We start from the raw sequence: 20,441 nt of genomic DNA, 5'->3' as shown, positions 1-20,441 counted from the left end.
CCACCCTAGAGAAGAAGTCGTTCCGACTATGCTCGTTGAACGTTGGCACACGTTGGCACACGCAAAGTACCTTGAGATATGCAAAACTAAAGAACAAAACATCGGTAAGTTGTCTACAAGAAACTTGATTCAAAGAAAGCGGCACAAGAAATTTTGGAAAAGGCTACCACAAATTTGAGCTTTGCCCTGGCAAGGAGCCTCAGAAGGCATAAACGAAGTTGCAAAAGCCATCATTGGTCGACTCATTGAAAATGTACTGGAAGTCAGCAGAGTAAATGAACGTGTTGGGCGCCAAAAATTTTTATTAGGGCATAATTTGTGTAATGTTGTATCTGCGTACGCACCACAAGCTGCGAGAGATGATTCAGAAAAAAAAAAGATTTTTAGAACACGCTAGAAGATACTAATTTATCTCTGCCCGACCAAGAAAATGCTTTACTGTCGGATTAGTTGAACGGACATTTTGGAGGGTAGCGCCAGGAATTTGACTGCAAAATTGGCCCATTATGCTTTGGTACTTAATACTCAGATGGTCAGATACTTCTCAATTTCTGCTAGTCACAAAAACTAGCCATCCTAAACACTTTTTTTTTTAAACGTTGCGAAGATGATTACTGTAGATTTCAGAATGGAAAAAACTCCACCCATATTGATTTTATTCTAACACGATCGTCGCAGAGAACATGTGTGGAAAAACTGAAGAGTGATTAATGTGTGTGATTTCGATCTTGAAGTTCACATTTATCGCCATAAGTCGAAACCAGTTGGAAGAAAAAAATCGTGGAATTTAATTAAAAACAAGTACAAAAAGTCAAAAAGATAGAAGCTATAAAATAATCAAATACAGTCCATATGGGAACATTTTAAGTCCACATAGGAAAACTAAAGTGGAGGAACAAAAAAAAAATAGGCAAAAGATTCAACAAGAAAAAAAAAGTTTCAAAAACTGGCACAGGTATGAAAATGAAGAAGACCGGTGATATATCGGAGGCAGACCAGAGTCGTGAAACAACTGGTTGCTGAAGCTAAAAAATCCAGCCCGAAAGAGTGTCAATATCTCTCAAAACAGATTCCATGGGCTCTGCGGCAAAAGAGCTCCCGAAAATCTGATACGACTAAAAAAGTTCCTGTACACCGAGTCGAAAACCAGAGTTTGCTGGCCCTAAGGATGACTGATTACTTCGAAATTAAAGAAGGCGCGCAACAAGGATCGGCACTTAAATCAATGTTATTTATAAAAGTAATAGAAAAAGCTACAAGAAACTGTCATTCCATGGTACCATGGCATACGCTATTTGCAGATGACCTTCCGATATCAAGTGAATTGGAATTCCATGTTATTGAGAAGTTAAATAGTTGGATAAAGGCTTTGCAAAAATGCGGTTTAAAAATCAACGTGGCTACGACAAAGCACTTGATTTTAGGAAAAAAAGTATTTACTCAAAAATTCGGAAAATATCTATACGCTTGTTATTTGAAATGATTCAGCGCCAATTCAATAAGCTACAATTTTTGTAATAAATGAATGCATAAAAATTGCAGTAGAGTGAAGAAATACCTAAACATGATACTATTTAAGTTTGTACAAGATGCAATAATCCTTCCCCTTTTCACTTACATCAGAATGCTACTCTACGGACTAATCAGTTTGAAACCCTGAGTACTGTCAAAATTTCTGCTATATGGCTGATATGATTTCCGTTGAAAGTGACGCAATACGTGCATCAAGGGCCAGAACAGCAGCTTCCAGGACGAAATGGTAGCAAATTAAAAGATATGAAAGTTCTGTGAAGGATTATTGGAGTCATATAGAAAAACAGAGTTACAAACGAATCAGTGATTAAAATGACAGGTCTTGTTGATCTGGACAAGCTACAAGTGCAGTCGCGGCTATGATGGTATGGCCATGTTCACCGACGAGCAAATCACCATGCGCTAAAATCAACAAATTATGTTTCAGTCCCAGGGAAAAGACCAGCAGGAAGGCCTAAAAACGCTCGGATCCGTTGTGTTTATCAAGACCTGAAACTTTTAAGCCTAAAAATTTCACGTCTTGATAAACACAATCGATCCAACGTTTTTAGGCCTTCCTGCTGGTCTTTTCCTTGAGACTGAAACAATATATCTAGAAATTCATATATACAGATTGCCTTGATCGAATAGCATGGAAAAACGTGTTATCCTCTATTTAATAGCTTGTATTCTACTCAGAATGCCCTCATCTGAACCATTGCTAATGCGCTTTCCGGATGTCCAATCTCGCAACAATGGGAAATCGGACAATAAACGCTTTAGTAAGCAAAGTAGTTAGATTATCTTTGTGCAACCTTTTTCAAAAATGTTTTCTTTTCTCCTCTCAAATAAGCAACCGAGGACCTCTTCTAAATTTTTATCTTGGAAATTATTGTTACCTTTACCTCACTGCAATATATTTGTCATCAGATTATTTTTTTTGGAAACTTCAAGTCAATTAGCAAGCTTATCGCAACTAAAAATCAAATCACTTCAGCTGGTTTATTTAATCAATCAAGTGAATTGTTGGAGACCCGAAAATCAATTTTATTGCAAAACTATGCTTAGCTAATGTTTTCAATGAAAACTGGGCACAAGTTATAACCTTTCCCTAAAGCGTATTAGTGGAGGATGTTACCTTAGTTAAGACTGCGGTGGAACTTCCAGCCACTTAGAATTGAGCCTTTTACACGCAGTGCTAAGCAATTGTAATAATGAATTGTTTGCATGACACTTACGTAAACTTACACCTGCCTACGAGACCGCCATTGGATCTACAGATCCATTTTCAAGTGCCTCTCAGCGGAAAAGCTTGTCACTATTTTGAACTAACTACATGAATTGAGAACAATTTCTTATTACTAAATTCAACGCAATTCGTAAACTCATTTAAATAATTGGCTGGAAAGAAACGGCAAAAATGTGGTATATAAACCGACCGATAAAACACAATTGTTATATAATAGTTATGTAACATCTATGTAACTGTTACGAAATTAAGCAATTTTCATTCATAAGACTTAACTTTTCGGCTGGTTTATATACTCTGCGCATTTCCGGTTGGTTTACAATTCGGCTGGTTTATTCACACTTGTCTAAAAACGAATCAAACTCAAATCCAAACAAGACTGCTCGTATCAGGGCGAAGCCCTGAATGTTCCGACTGCCTTTTAAGGTCTATGAAGCAGAAATAAGATGAAAAAATTAAGTGTAAAAAAATTGTAAAATTTTTTTCAGATTTTTTTTGAAAATCATCCCCCCACACGCCATATAAAGTACAAAGTGATAAATTTAGCTTCTAGTAACAAATCAATTATGGCAAATAAGCTTCTTTTAACCAATTTGGAACGATTTTTAAGACAGATTAACTCTCCGCTTACGCGTTAATAGCGCGAAATATATCGCGCGTTAATTGTCCCAAATTGGCAATCTTTAAACCCCCATAACTTTACGAAAAATGATCACAGGTGAAATATTTTTTCAAATTTAAGCTTAGGACAACAATACCTTTTGAATGATATAAAAAAATTCCGTCAAAAATGGCTTGTTAAAAAGTCGAAATTTGTCTGAAGAAAAAAAAACCCACCCCGAGCACAAATATTCCGTTACTTTCGTATCGAAAGTCGGAACAACAAGACTGCTCGTATCAGGGGAAAGCCCTGAAGGTTCCGACTGCATTTTAAGGTTTATGGAGCAGCAGTAATAACATAAAAACATTATATGAAATAAAATAAAATGAAATTTTTTTTTCTAAAATTTGAAATTTTTTTATGAAAATCATCCCCCCACACGCCATATAAAGTAAAAAAAGATAGATTTCGTTCCTTGTAACAAACCAATTATGGCAAATAAGCTTCGTTCAACCAATTTGGAACGATTTCTAGGACGGATTAAATCTCCGCTTACGCGTTAATAGCGCGAATTATATCGCGCGTTAATTGTCCCAAATTGGTCAAAATGGCAATCTTTAAACCCTCATAACTTTACGAAAAATGATCACAGGTGAAATATCTTTTCAAATTTAAGCTCAGGACAACACTAACTTTTGAGTAATACAAAAAAATTCTGTCAAAAATGGCTAGTTAAAAAGTCGAAATTTGTCTGAAGAAAAAAAAACCCACCCCGAGCACAAATATTCCGTCACTTTCGTATCGAAAGTCGGAACAAAAAGGCAATGTCAGTGGAGGATCTCAAGTTGGTCTAAAGAAGAAAATGATGTTAACTTGATCCAAAAACAACAGAGTAGAAAATATATAATTCAAAATATCGGTGAAAATTTACAAAAATTACAAGGTCCAAATAGTTATCTTGCTAATTAATATCGAATCATCAACGACACAACATCAAAAGCAATGTATTCTAGTTCAGAACTGACATTTGCGGCGTTAAATTTACAGATGAATATTAGCATACAATCTCTTCTTTTCTAGGAAAGGATAAACAGAAAGTAAGTATTTGCATATATCAATAGTGTCGCTTTTTAGCATTCACAACTTTTTAAAAAATCATCCAATTTTTCTGTTCGCGTCAGTAAAACATCTCATCGGTTAAGTGTATCTCGTAATCCAGAGCAAATCCAAAACTTTCTTCAAAAGCTCGATATACGATATCTGTAGGCTTTAAGTTTTCAGAAATACTATATTCTAACGATAAATAAATGAAGGCCATTTTAGATCCACACTTGCGATGATGAGTCTTTTGTAAGAAGAGAAGTATTTTTTTAATGAACTGACATAAAAACCAGGCAATAAGTGTGATAATGATTTTATTTTATTCGACAAAATAGTCAACGCGAGATAGGCTAAAGAACCAATCCACGGCCAAATCAATCGGAATGCATGTCGACTTTAAACTTGAATTAAAAATATTCGAAATTTAGTTTGATTGCATTTTTGAGGTTGCTGTTTTAATATAATAATGCAGAAATTGACTCTTTTTATTCTGGAGCCTTGCCCTCTAAAAATTCAAAAACGTTAAAGCTGAGGGACTGTTTTTTGATACTAGCTTGTAAAAGGATTATATAAGAAAACAGCCCTATAAACTTCGTGTTCGTAAGCGACATGCATTATCATTGATGGGTCCTTCGAGCTACAAACTAAGTTGGAAAACTACTGGAATTTGCGAAAATTTATGAATGGAATTCGAAATGCAAAAATGGTACGAATATCGATTATAGAGATAACTTATTATATCAACTAAAAATTTAAACTTCAATTTAATCAGTTGAAAAAATCAGTTGATCAAAAAAATTGATTAAAATTAAATTTGCACTTAATGCGATGAAAAATTAAAGACCAGTTTCAAACTTTTGTGATATAAGAGTCAGCAGCTGCTAAAAATAAGACTAGCAACCATGTTTTAGCACGGATCTTGCAAAAAATGAACATTCAACTTTTAAGGGTATATTTTAACTACATATACCGGCCAAAATTACGCATCAGATGAAAACATATATTTTTTCAACTGAAACCTTGATAAAATTAAAACCCAATACCTACAATTTCGCCGTAAAGCAACTATAAGGTGAATTGCTATTTATTAAAGTATATACATCTTTTTGAAATCATATGCAAATGAATATAGATGACATGTCGACAAAGTTACATGTAACAACTTCTGCGCTTTTTTAAACAGTCAGATTAACAAGTCCAAACTTCTGATGTTCAGTTTGTTCTGTTTCGCTTCATTTTTGCAAAAAAAAAACAATTTTAAGCTCTGCTTTCCTCGATCCCATTGATTCCTTCTTTACCGTCAATTTTGACAGCCGTGCTTTCATCTTCATCCATCGAACCTCGACTATTTCTGGTTTTATTGGGCTTGGCTTCCGTAGCTACAAATCGCACGTTCTTTCCCACCGTCTCGCTATTATTCGTCATATTCGTCGATTCCTGGGAGTAGCTCGTGACCGGATCCTGTGCGTTCGGAATCATCAGTTTGTCATTCGCGTCAACCTTACTCAACTCATCACTTAAGATTCGCTCGACGTTCGCCATTTCTTTGATCTCGTTCGTTTTGGAGTCCAGGTCGTCGGGACTCGTTTCGTTTGAAGCTGCACTCGTCTTTTCAGCTCCTGACTGTGCATATAGCAGATGACTAGCTTTTACAGCGGCCATGTAATGTTTCTGCTTTATCTAAAACATATGACAAATTCTACATTAAAACTAGTTTAATTTATCTACAATGAAAAACTTCATTGAAACTCGTTTGATTTATCTACGAGGAAACGGAAAAACGTGCGAGCTGTTTGGCTAATTAGCAATCAAATTTTGACCGAGACTCGTTCTTGACATTCTCAATTGATTGTATCATTAACTTTCAGTCAACGCCACAGCAATCGTTCCATTTTATTCAAAAACATGAATACCTCCTTTATAAAATTACAACCATTCACAAATTTCATGTCCATTACGCAGCTTCCACAGAGCGTGTTCAATAAATGTTGTATAACTAACAAACAAACCTATTAGAGCCTCCCTTTACTCTGATATGATAAGCTACCACTCAATTTTTATCAATCAAAACACAGTAAATCTACCACAACTGTGTTCGCTGTGGCCTATTTGCCCGCTAGCAATCAATCAGCTCACTATTCCGATCCAGTAACCACCTCTCGGTGACTTGGTTAAAAACCACAATCCAATTGCCTAAGATTTTTTTGGTTATTCTCCGTTAACCGTCCAAAATTGTTTATCAAATTTGAGGCCCTATCAAAGTTTGTAAAAATATATTTAACGTACTGAATTCGGGCATCAAAAAGTGAACAAACAACCCATGCTAGCTAAAATTATTTTTTTTTGTTTTAGCCGTAAATCAAATGCAAAAGATTCATGAACATGGAAATTTTTGTACATGCAGTCGCGTAGGGTAATTTTAGTCATTTCAAATAACAGTTTCCTTCCGCATTTCATGGCTTAAGCTTTTCTCAACACTCGGTCTTAAAGAATTACAAGTCACAAGCACTGCCAAAACAAATAATCATCGTCCTTTTAGCCTAAAAACAGATGAAATAGGTGGATTAGCTACTGAACGTGAATGAATTTAAGTTTGTTACAGACTTCAAGATGCAGTCGGAAACTTAATCTCAACATTAGTGGTCATGTCACAATTTCAGTATAGACTACCAATCAAAGTTTTTTTGACAGCTTCAATAAAAATTTGAATATCTAGTTAAGAATTTTTGTTCAACTAGGTCTTGGATAAACTGTATCACAAGTCTGACCTTGAAAACGATCAGGTTCGTGGTGGCGGTGGCTGTGAAGTCGGGGATGAAAGAAGCGTCTTTTTGCGCAACAGGCACAGCTGGCGTCCCACTCTCCTCGCCAGTCGCTATTTGACCCGAATTAGCTAAAAAGGCAACCAATAATTAATTAGAAACATGAACCTGGCTATTGACAGCAACATTGAGTCTATAAAACAGCATGAGAAACTTTATACGCTAAATAATTATTATAGCTGTATTTAATTACCAAAAAGATTCTAATATAAACAGACAATTAATCCAGTTGGTAACATACCTTTCCGGTACAATTAGGGTCCCTGTTTTTCGAAAAGGTCAATAATTTTAGTGCACCACTCGTACGTCAAGTGTTCTGTACAATTAGGATGCTTGATCATCACTTTCTTTATTCTATGTAATGACTTTAGAAGAAGAGGAAGAAAGTGCTGCAATGCAAGTCAAATTATATAGAAAACATCTAGAACAGTCAGTTAGTGTAGGTCAAAGGTGCAACAAAAAGTACAGCTGTAATAGTCGAATATATAAAACTCCAAAACAAGCCCCAAACGCAATATTGAAGGGTATATCGCAATACTCCATTACCCGGCAACTAGGTATTCCATTCATTGCGATCAAGGAAAACAAAAAAAATGGGCTCAATGATAATATTGAGTGAAACTTTTGAAGAAATCAGAAACATAGAATCATGTTTCTCATTTATTAAGGTACATTTCCTGACAGGAACGTTTACATCTTTCAGCAGTTTCTATGATGTTCACAGAACCAACTGAGAATGTCGGTTCAGTTGTTATTTTCGTTTTTATGAAGGAGTTCTAACAATTAACACATTTTTCTAACAACACAAATCTGATACATAAAATGAAGAGCAGCTATCTATAATAAAGAAACTGAATGATAAATTCAACTTAGAGCATAGCCAATAGACAGTTGGAGCAATGTCAGGGAAGTAAAAAAAAACAGTGAAAAATTATTGACTTCTTTGAACATTTTTCTACGCTTTTTGATTTAAAATTTCAACACCTTTTTGAGATTGGCTTTTTTCATTAAAATAACTCACTTCTAAAATTTGAATTAATCTGGTGATGTTTTTACTCCGCTGGGAATTCTATAAAGTGAAATCCACTTTCGACAAGTCATTTGCTTTCGCAAGTAAAAACAAATCAAACACGTTTTTGCGCCATGAGCACTTGTTTATGGGAGAACGTAATCCTGTTATCAAATCGACTTGAAGTGAAATTCAAGAAATCATCAAATATAGCCAATTGAAGATTGGAAAAGAGTAATGAACGCAAGAAAACATAAAAAAAACCAATTTTATTGAAAAATCTCAACTTTCGAATTTCAAAGAAAATAGATGCCCTTTAAACTCTTTGAATTTCTAGAATAATTTATGATGGGCGCTTTTTTGATAACATTAACACAACTAGATAAAGCTGGATCAATACACTAGTAGTCAGACAAAATTAAGCGCAAATTCAGGTTTTTACTCTCTAAAATGCCTGTTTTCAATGTCCACTTTGGACAACATTTACTTCGAAATTCAGTAAAACTTTTGCATAGACTAAGAGCAAATGATCAGAGCTACTATCTATGAAACTATCAAAATTAAGTTTCAAAGACTTACCAATGAAAACCGGGTCTGAAAATGCCAGTTTTCCTCGACTGCACTAAGTTTCGCATCGTAGTGAACTCTTTCTCGAATAAGCGGAGTAAAAAAAATCTTTCATGCGACGTGAAACATTCTCAGCGAGAAAATGGAAGCAATCAGTGTGAAACTTTACTAAATTCCGACGCTTCTTACTTTTACACGCGAACTTAAAATCTTAGTGCATATAAGGAACACTGGCATTTTCAGAACACTTACATTGGTAAGTCTTTGAAACTAAATTTTGATAGTTTCATAGATGGTAGCTCTCATCATTTACTCTTAGTCTATGTAAGTTTAACTGAACTTTGCAGTAAATGTTGTCCAAAATGGACATTAAAAACAGGTATTTTAAAGATTAGAAACCTGAATTTGCACTGAAATTTGTCCACTAGTGCAGCTAAAGTTTTTATTCAACTGGAAATCTAAAGATTAAATTCCATTTTCAAAACAATACTTTCACGTATTTTTGCGCCAATTCCACGTTCGCATTTGGAGAGTGCTATTTACGCCACTTTCAGCAGATGAATTTCAATTGAACTCAAAAAGTGCATATATACCTAAGTGCATTCATAAATGCATCAATATGTATGAATGCACATCTGTAGTTATTAGAGACTTTTAAGACTTTTCCTGAAAAAAAAAACAAAAAAAAATCAGCAGGACCTATATAGGAGTCTTCACTACATTCTTTACTCTTAAACAGCAAAAGATTAAATGTGCGCGTTAACAACAAAGAACGACGCAGCCTAACTAGATTTTTTCACTTCGCTAATTGACACTTGTGTTTGGCCAAAAAGTGTTTTTTTTTATTCTGCAGGGAATTCTGAAAAAAAATTATTTTTTGAAATAAAAATCAATCTCAATTTTTGCGCCATTTGCTAAGAGCTAATGACCAAACATCACCAAAAGTGGTAGTAGCTTGGATAATTTTTCGGAAAGTAAGATGAAGTCATGTGAACTCTCTTATAAAGGAACCTATAGTATTCATTGGTAAAGAAGCGACAGCAATTACAAAATTTACAGTAAAAATGTAAAATTCAGGACAAAAACTGATTTCGAAGCGTATCAAGCTTTTCAGATTGAATTCTAGCGAATTGTTCAGCGGAAACCAATTTTAAATTTTCGAGAAATACTAATATACAATCATCGCATCATTTGCAAAACAAAAAGACAGAAAATGGCAAGAAGTGAAGAAACATTTCGAAATAGAACAAAAATATTTTCCATACGGAAGCCCCGCAGCATAGTGAAAAAAAGAAATATTATTGTGCAAATAAGAAACACAACTAAAAAGCTATTTTGGGAGTGAAACAACGAAAAAGGCATTTATAAACACAGAGGCGAAGCTTCGCTTCACAAACACTTGCGAGAACACGACAAAAAAGCAGCTCTATAAACTGCAATAAGAAAAATTAGAAATAAGCCTCGAATAACTAAAAAACCAGCTATGTCTGAGATTCGAACCATCGACCAAAAGATTAAGAGTCTCACACACTAACCACTCAGCCACGAACGCTTAATAGGTACCAAACACAAGCCGCAACTAGAGCAGAGAACTGATGTATGCAATTTCCAATACTACAGTGAAATTTTCAAACAAGTGAACACTTTCATTTGCGAGTTAGGTCAGAAAAAAAGAAGGTTCGTAATAATACACCAAGCTGATTGCAAGTGTAAACAGATAGATGATTATTGTGGATATTTTGCGACATTGAGCATGCCAACAGCTGCTGTTGAAACTTAGAGAAAATTAAAGAAGTTGTTTACAGTAAAACATCTAGTAACCGTTTATAAGGCACTTGATTAATCAGACAATTTTGGGAAAGTTCAGGGATTTAAAAGGGAAACAGAACATATCTAGCAGCTAAACAATCGTATTAAAACCATGAATTTAACACAAAATAGGAAACTTGTCATAATTTTTCAAGTTTAACTTGCTGAAATCAGCAACTATGTTTCTTTTTCATCGCATAGAAATCCAGAACGAAATAGGTTGGTTTTTTGGTGCAATATTAGTGGCGTCAAAAAGTTCCCTGTTTTGATTGATGGATCGTGGTATAATTAAGTGCACATTTAGTCTTAATAATGGCTCTTTTCCACTCCCCCGGTTAAACTGCCATTTGCAAACACTAAGTTTAACTTATCATTATGGTGTAAAGTTTGCATTGTGAACCAATTACCAATTATCTATTCTGAAAACCACTGTTTTTCATATCTTGCATCGTAATAGCACGCATTTAGCTAACATATAAAGTTTCAGTAACGTGAAAATGGAGAACTTGCAAATTTGTTCACATTTTTATTGGCGAGGGGAGGAGAGGGGGGGGGGGGTGGAAAAGAACCGTACTTTTCCTCGCGGGTGATCGCGTCAGCGCCACTTGGGACAACAAGGGCAAAGAGTCCGCCCACGGGATGCTAGCCCTGCCTCGGCGAGGCGCCGGCTTTTCCGGTTCCGTAATAACAGGAACCATTGAGTTCCTTTGGGATTTAGGCGAAGAACGCCTCGATCTTACGGGTGAAGGCAGTGCCGTTTCTAAAAATGAAAACATCCAACACATACACAGGACTCTAAGAAGCGAAAGGGAAAGCTGTTTGGCTAGACGTGCAGCTGCGGTTTTGCTTTTTGTTAATATACAGACTGGTATTATTTTCATTTTTCGCCTATGATATGATACCAATATCAGCCATTAGTTTTTCTTTTTGTGGAAATTCAAGTGAAATGTTAGATCTCCATAGAATATCTCACCAAAAAATAAACCCCGAACTTATGAGTGGACCTGTAAATTTCTTGATGTGGCTGATTTTTTATTAAAAAACAGCTCATCTATACAGCCTTTAATTGGAATTTTCAAGTATTGTAGATAGCGGTTGTAGTTTTCAAAAAAAAATTGAAAACCAGGCCACAAATGGCATTTCAGACTTCTTTTTAATAATGACATTTCCGAATTCTTTTTTAATACGTCTTCGGTAAAAAAAAAGAGCCGCGAGCTTCCTTCCCTCAAAATTAGTTTGACGACAGCGGGTGGTCGAATGGTTGAATAGTTCGACAGGGGTCATTGGCTCACAAAATTTTAAATTTTCACTTTTCGTATTTTCATGTTTCTACAAGAATAATATTGATATTAAAAACAGATGCAAAAAGCATCATAATTGCTGGCACTTTTAGGAATTTAAAATTAGTTTCTTCGTACATTAAACATTCGCCAAAGCACACATCCATTTTTATCAATCAAATGCAAATACAAATTTCAAAGTGCCAGTATGCATATTTGGGCAACATTGAACTTTGAACGCAAACACGCTCATTATTCAGTCAATATTGCAATACCTGTTCAAACACTGTCTAATTTAGGAAATGATTTTATCAGAAGTCCCGTAATTTTTTTAAATTGAGGAGCCAAAAAACCAGATAACAGTTGTTTTTCATCTTAAATATTCAGTACAAAACGCTGTATTAATCTAACTATTGAATTCAATAAATTGAATTCAATAAATCAGCTTCACTTATTTTGATTCTGATGATTTCAAATATAGTAATAATTTTTGACAATATTACTACTCTATCGGAAGCTTAATGAGAGCTCTGCTTAGAAAACGAGCATAAGATCAAATTTCAGAAAATCATCCTCCGAAAAATGTTTGGTTCTCAAATTACATAAGCCCCAAAACGCACGAAGGAAATAGTGACAAAAATGTCGTGCAATTGTTTTTCATAGAACCAATTTTTTCGAAGACAAAATTTAAAATTAAATTCAGAAAAGCAAATAATTGCAACATCAATCAATGGTTGACATTTTTTTTTTCTGGAATATACTTTTCAGATTTTTTTTTATAAAACCTTCAATTAAGTGTTAATAGAAGGTTTTTACGATAAGTTTTCTCAGTTATTTGGAAGCAAGCTTTCAAATCTTGGTTATATGCACTAACAATATGACTATTCACGTCTGCGTTCTATAACATGCCATTTGGGTAAATTTTGATTGTGAAAATCACCAAAAAATTCAAGTTCAATTTCAAGTTCAAACTCAAGTTCATTTCTACCCATTTTATTGCATATCTTCAATTTTTATAACAAATTGGAGTGAAATAACAGCAAGATGCTTGAACCTTAGCTCCGATCCTGCACTGATATCCCCTCAAATCATTCGGTTACCACTAATTAAACCTCAAAATTCCAGATCGTTTTCCTCATATTAGGTAACATATAGAGAGAAGGCTAGAATTACTCTGAACTTAATGTGAGTTACAGGGTATTTCAGATTAAATTTCCAAAAACAATCTAGATGCTTAGTAAGATATTGAGCTGAGGTAATGATATTTTGAGCCTAAATAGAAATTAGATGGAAATTTGAAAAAGATGAAAAAAAATGTTTTCATGCATTTCGGTCGATATGTACACCAAAAATTGCTAGACAAAACATAAGTTGAGTCCTCAAGATTACGAAGTTGTTATATGGAAAATTATGAATAGTTTGCTCGTTTAATTTTAAATGGCTAAAACATAAACACTTCAAGGCTATTTTTGAGCATATTTATCGAATTTCAAAAGAGGCACTTGTGGAAAAGATGCTAGTTTTTATGATTCAATTATGTAACAATTTTCAATTTGTTACTTAAGACAAGTAACTAGCTACTTAGCATAAATTTTTATGTTAAATAGTCAATTAAAGAAAAAGTGACTTATGTCATATTTACCATCTGTTTGACTGATTTGATATCACAGTCACATAAAACATAAAAACAAAACTTTCCACTTGTCAACTTCACAGTATCAATCTTTCAGTACCTCATCTGAATTAGTCAGAAAGGAATTCTATTATAGTTTGGAAAAGCATTTATCAGATACTCATAATAATTTAAATGTTTTCTCGAAGTCGCAACCTGATTTTCTTCCCAAAACGTGCCGCCAGTGGGCATGTTGCGCTTGCGTCGCCGCAATAACGGGCTCTATGTTTCGTATAGAGTCCTACCTTCTGTTGGCAAGCTCGAAACACGTTGGCGCGACTGCGGCGGTCACTATTTTGTTGTCTGAACCAAAGACAATTCTCGGCCTTCCGACTTTTAAAAAATTATAAACTGTTTTTCAGACTGTTTTGTATTGCACTGGTTTTTCGGTTTAATTTCATACTTTTCCGGACTATTTTACTGTTTTGTATGGGACAAACACAATCACAGGTGTTGTTAAACAAACACAATGGTTAAACTCTTTGGATTACAAAAATCAGTTATACAACAATTATAGGATGAATGCAACACGACGCTCAAAAACAAACAGAAATTCGAGCAAGGTTACAATTGACGCAGGATGTGGAACGATATATAGAGCTAAAATTTATTGAAATTTTTCCAAGAAGTCCTAGCGGGGTTGACTACGGGCTTTCAAAAAAGGTGAAAGAGTTTTATCGATATCAAAAGTATTGCCGGACATCTACAGAAAAAAACTCAGTAAATAAGCCGACTGAAATAAAGCGGAATGCCAATTAGCTGAAACTCAGCCGAAAATTTTCGTCAAAATAATGTATTGAAAATATTGCATGGCATGTAACGCCCGAATCCACGATAGGTAAATGAAGTGTTTGCAAAGTGGATTTCAGAATTTGAAAAAAAAATAGACCGAGCTTAAAAGCACTAAACCGACAGAGCAACAATCATTAAGCCGAAAAATCAATAGCAGAAAAATAGTATCGAAACTCTGCAATTCTATAACAAATGGTTTGAGTTCTAAATATAGCATATACCAGCGGTAACTAGTAACCACCCAGTTAATCGCAAGCGTAATTAAAAAGTTTCCCGAAAACCTAAACAATTAGAGAAAACTGGTTCAATAAATAATTTTCTACATCCGCTCTGAATTTCGAAAATTCAAGTCCATTTTTTAAACTAAAACTCATTCTCGTTTTTTTTACGACATTTTCAGTTCTATCTTTTGTGCATTTCATTTCGAATACTAGTCGTCTTCACTATAAAACGCCATTTTGTGTTTTAAAAGAAAAAAAATGAACAGATTTTTAGACATTTTGAATTTTTGAAAGTTTCATTAAAAGTAGTCCTTAGGCTTATATAGAAATTAAAACCACATCATTTTAAATCTAGTAAAACTATTAAACAATTAAAATATTGAACAGTTTTTCTCCAAAATTAACCCAATTGAATAACATAGCCAACAGACATAATGACTTTTTCAAAAACTCTCAACTTTAAAAAAAAACAGATGACCTTAAGCTCTTTGAGCTCCGAGAACAATTATGATTGACACACGTTTTTGGTACGAACTGTTTGAGAACAATGGATCAATAGGTAAATTTGTTATTCCGCTGGGAAACCTGAAAAATTAAACCCACTTTTGAAACTTCATGTCAATCGCGTTTTTCGTGACCTTTACCCGTGTCTACGACATTTGAACTTTAATCTTTGCCGAACCTAATTTTACCACATTTTTGACATGATTATGCCGCCAAATTAGTAAACTGAAAGACTCAAAACTCAAAAATCAGAAAGAAATCATTTAAAAGCAACAACTAAACTACGATTTGAAATTGGAATCTGAATCACCCAAAAGTATTGCCATTGTCATTGGCGCCCAATAGTTTTTAAAACAAAGAAACCGAAACCAAGGTTTTTTTTTGTTGGAAAAATCAACGAACCCATCCTTATACTAACCAGTCATATAGTTTATTATTTTTTTTTTGGATTGTAAGTTCCAAAGAAAAAAAAAAACTCAAAATCATTTTTTTTTGTTACAATACAATTGCGAGGGTTCCATGTAATCAAAGGAATTACATATTGGCCATTTACATTTTTGTCTGACACGTCAAAAAGTGAATTAAGTTTAGGAGACAAAGTCAATTAAAAATGAATTCAACCTATGATGCTGTTTTTAAAGTCATAGAAACAGACGTAGAAATTTTAGCAAAAGCAATTAACCAAGCCATAAGCGATTCCGACGAAGTACAGATCATAAACGATTTCTTAACGGAATTGAAGAGCTTGCTTGACGATGCCAATAACGAAGCAGTCAAGATAATACACACCGGAACGGACCAGCAAGACTCAATCATTGAACGATTGAAAACTTTGAAAGTTTTGTACCGAACGATCCAACTACGATCAAAACGATACGAGCGTACCCTCAACAACACTGCCACGTCTTCTTTAAACTCATCACGAGTAGCCAGCAACGTCTCGACGCCTTCAATAATACGACAAGCCTTGAAAAATCTTCCCCTTCGACGCCAAACGGAAAGTTTAACCCGTAGTACCACTACACAAAACGTCACCATAGACCAGGACACCCCGGACGATTTGCCACAATTTTCAGGATTGCCAGCAAGCTTAAACGCTACTTCAAACCACAGATCAAATTCCGCCCAGGACAATTCAGGACTCCTACTTCGCCCCGGATCTAACAGCGACGCCAATACCTTGGATCATCGCATTCATCAACAAAAAACAGAAACTCTTGGAACTCAAACTGCCCATGGAACTCACCTCCATCTTCAGTCAAACCTCTCATTGCAGCAGTCGAACGCCGACTTGTCACAAAGTTCAAACCTTCAGCCGAACCACCCAGAAGCTCAACTTCAAGGAACGACTATAGAATTGAACAATGGAACTCAACTCCAAATCGACAATCAGCAATTGACAGCAACAGTGGGACAAAGACCGAACTCAGAAGCTCAACTTCATGAAACGTCACCACACTCCAACCCTGGAACTCAAATCCAAGTTTTCAATCAGCAGATGAACGCACCAGCAACCCAACAAAGAAATGTTTCAGCGCCAATATTTCTTCCGACAGCAACTTCAAAAGCAGCTCAGAGTCAAATGATTGGACAGCAAATCACACACCCATTTCTTGCTCCCCAGACAGCTAGCCCCCCACATGGACTATACCAGCCTTCAAGCCAACAACAGAACCAGCCTTCAAGCCTACAACAGAATCAGCCTCCAAGTCAGCAACAGAGGACACATAATCCGAATAGCGCCTTTAGACCCATCTTGACGATTGGAAATCAGAATTCAACCAATCATCCCCCCACCAACGTGTTCAGTGGACACCAGACGACAGCTAAGGGTATCACAAACATCAACGGAGTACCGATACCAGCACAACCAGCACTACTGCCAACAAACCAAGGAGATCAACGAACAGCAACAAATTGGACCTCCAGCCAGCCGACCCTGACTCACCAATGTACACAACCTGCCATAAGATCGTACCAGGAAGGATTTCTGGGAACCACGACAGCATACAACCCTACGAACATGCCGACATCATCAACAAAAGCCTTCACTCATGCAGGCTGCAGGGGACCAACAGGATCAACTCACCAAAATATCAACCGACCTCCCCCTCATCAACATGCAGTCCATCAACATGCAGCACATCAACATGCAGCACATCAAAACCAGCCGTCTTATTTTCCTCCGATTCCTGCCAACCTTGGAACAGCACCGACAGACCACACCCATCATCAAACGATCTCGAAGACATTCAGGAAATCAGTGCCCATTGTCAAACCATTCATATTCGACGGAGAACCTGAACAATGGTTAGATTGGATAGGACTGTTCAACGCAACCATCAACAGCACCGACATGACAAACTCGGAAAAGATGACACATCTGCAGAAACTTGTATCCGGAGATGCAAAATCTCTTATCCGAGGATATGGATGCAATGGAGCAATGTATGACGCAGCCCTTCAGCGACTGGAAAACGACTTTGGTAACCCGACGAAGATAGTTACATCCTTCCTTCGACGACTCGACGCCATCAGCGGCCCCAATCTACGACATACCAGAAGCTACAAGGACCTCGCCAACTTCCTACAGACAATGGTCGATACATTCACGACACTTGGATTCCAGCACGATCTACACTCTACGACAAATGTCCAAACAGTTTTGTCAAAACTGCCTACCCCTTGCCGACTAGAATGGAATAGATACAATCTGCAATGCAACATCAGACAACCATCACTCATCGACCTCACCAATTGGTTCAACATCTACGCCGAAGCATGCAGCGATTTGCCGAGCCACAGCAACAACAACAACACCAGAAACAGCAGCAGCAACAACAACTACAACAGCAGCAACACTCAAGAATCATCATCCAACGGTCACACCCACCAACATGGACCATCGGATCACCGCGCCAATCAGAACCACCGGAACCAGCAACGCAGCCAGCAGCAACATAAATCTGGACAAAAGGATCAACGACGAGATTTTTGCCCGGAGAAACGCAATTGCCAGTACCTTGGAAAATGCCATCACTTCATCGCAATGAACCCAAAGGACAGATTACAGCATGCCAGGGACCTACAACTATGTTTCAACTGCCTCAGCCCCCACAAGTTCGCCGACTGTCAATCAACGCAAACCTGCCGGACGGACGGATGCAGTAAGAAACACCACACACTTCTGCACAACAGCAGCACCTACAACTCGACGACACAAAGGGAGACAGCCAACCGGAACTCCAGACAACATGACGACACCACCAACTGCAGCACCAGCATAAACAGAAGGAAATCGACTCGCCACATTCCGACCCTGCCAATAACGATCTCTCATGGCAAACATACAGTTCATGCCTATGCAATGCTTGATTGTGGAAGCAAACTGACATTGCTTAAATCATCAATCGCCCTCCAACTCAAACCAGATCTGCAGTTAGACGACACCATCCAGCTAAACCAAGCACTGACATCATCAGACACAGCTTCTACAAAGATGACGATTGCGATTGGACCCTACAACCAGCAAAAGCAGCCATTTCAACTAAATGACATCGACGTCATAATGGATTGGAACCTTTCCCAATTCAACCCTGAACTCGTCAACTCCATCTGCCAAAGAAACGAGCCTCTTCAACACATTCGGATAGCCACACTGCCCTCGAAAGAAATCGGAATCATCATTGGATGCGATTTCGCCGAACTCGTGACACCTTCAGAAGTAATCCATTCAAAACAAAATGTGCCTATTGGATGGAAAACGCCACTTGGATGGTCTCTCTGTGGACGAGACAATGCAGCGACACCCAACGACATCAACACAATCAACTTCACGACAGACGATAAACTCTTTCGCCACGTAGCTGAATGGATGAAATTGGACGCCGAAGGGATTTCAACTGACCAACGCAGCCTCTCAACAGACGACAAGGAAGCTCTCCGCATCTTGGAATCTTCAACAACTCGCTTGCCCAATGGACACTACGAAATTGGAATGCTTTGGAAACGTGGACAACAACTGCCAAACAATAGATGGCTTGCCAAGAAGCAGCTCGACAGCCTTCTCCGACGACTGAAGAGAAACACCGAGATGGCACAGAAATATCAGGAGACCATCGACACCGACTTGCAGAAAGGTTTCATAGTCAAAGTTGATGATTCCCATGAAGACTCAACAGGAAAATGGTACCTTCCTCATCATCCAGTGACAAACATCAATAAACCTGGCAAGGTACGCCGAGTCCTTAATGCATCGAGCATCTACAAAGGAGTATCACTCAACAGCAACCTACTAACTGGACCAGACCTCCTCACAAACCTTACTGGAATCGTTATGCGATTTCGCGAAGACCAAATCGCTATTTCTGCCGACATTGAATCAATGTTCATGCAGGTCTTCGTGAGCCCAGAGGACCAGCCGTATTTGCGATTTCTGTGGAAGGACAACACGGGCCAACCCACAACCTTCCAATACACCCGCCACATCTTCGGAGCTACCGACTCACCATGTGTTGCCTGCTACGCCACTCGACAATGTGCGAAGGACAATGCCGACAAATATCCAGCCTTGGAGCAAATCACAAAACGCAACATATACATGGACGACCTATACAAAGCCGTTTCAACGCCGACGGAAGCGACACAGTTAATGAACGACCTTCAAAAGATGTTCAGCCTTGGAGGTTTCAACCTCACAAAATGGACCTCAAACTCTCAACAATTCCTCACAACAGTTAACGAGAACCACTTGGAAAACAACGACAGCCTCACCAAGAAGGAACGACCCCTCGAAAGAGTTCTTGGAGTGAAATGGAAACCAGACACGGACGTCTTTCTTGTGGAAGCAAAGAAGTTTCACGCCATTGACAAGAAGGACTTAACGCAGCGCAAACTATTGAAGTTTGCTTCTTCAATCTTTGACCCGCTTGGAATTACGATGCCACTGACAATTCGACTACGACAATCACTTCAACTTGCCTGGAGTAATGGACCTCAATGGGACAAACCTCTAAACATGGATCATTTAACAGACCTCAACGATTGGATAGACAAGCGAAGCCAATTCAACGACATCTGCCTGCCCCGGACTTACTTCAAACCAGAAACGAAGATACTGGAAACCCAACTCCATGTATTCAGCGACGCCTCCGAACTTGCCTTAGCATCAGTTGCTTACCTCAGAATCAGATACGACGACGACACAACGGAACTCAAGTTCGTCATTGGAAAAGCCCGAGTAGCACCCATCAGCAGAATGACAATTCCAAATCTCGAGCTTCAAGCCGCCACTAACGGAGCT

General features: G+C 37.3%; 1 protein-coding gene across 2 annotated transcripts in view; it reads right to left on the bottom strand.

Moving 5' to 3' along the window:
• Nucleotides 1-4,973: 4,973 nt before the first annotated feature.
• The window catches only part of LOC134842573 (metal transporter CNNM4-like), a 29,765-nt gene continuing 14,297 nt past the window's right edge, over nucleotides 4,974-20,441 (bottom strand). The window contains exons 6-8 of one of the 2 annotated variants that reach the window (XM_063858973.1): nucleotides 11,245-11,430; nucleotides 7,232-7,356; nucleotides 4,974-6,143 (exon numbers count right to left, since the gene is read on the bottom strand). In XM_063858973.1, the coding sequence (XP_063715043.1) occupies nucleotides 5,721-6,143; nucleotides 7,232-7,356; nucleotides 11,245-11,430 (734 nt within the window). In that variant the 3' untranslated portion in view covers nucleotides 4,974-5,720. The remainder of the gene's footprint in view (nucleotides 6,144-7,231; nucleotides 7,357-11,244; nucleotides 11,431-20,441) is intronic. The other variant, XM_063858974.1, reaches the window with a different exon arrangement.

The sequence above is a fragment of the Symsagittifera roscoffensis genome, chromosome 3, assembly GCF_963678635.1.
Source record: "Symsagittifera roscoffensis chromosome 3, txSymRosc1.1, whole genome shotgun sequence".
NCBI classification, from domain to species: domain Eukaryota; kingdom Metazoa; phylum Xenacoelomorpha; order Acoela; family Convolutidae; genus Symsagittifera; species Symsagittifera roscoffensis.
The sequence above is the reverse complement of the archived record's forward strand: the minus strand, read 5'-3'. Positions and strand labels throughout refer to the sequence as shown.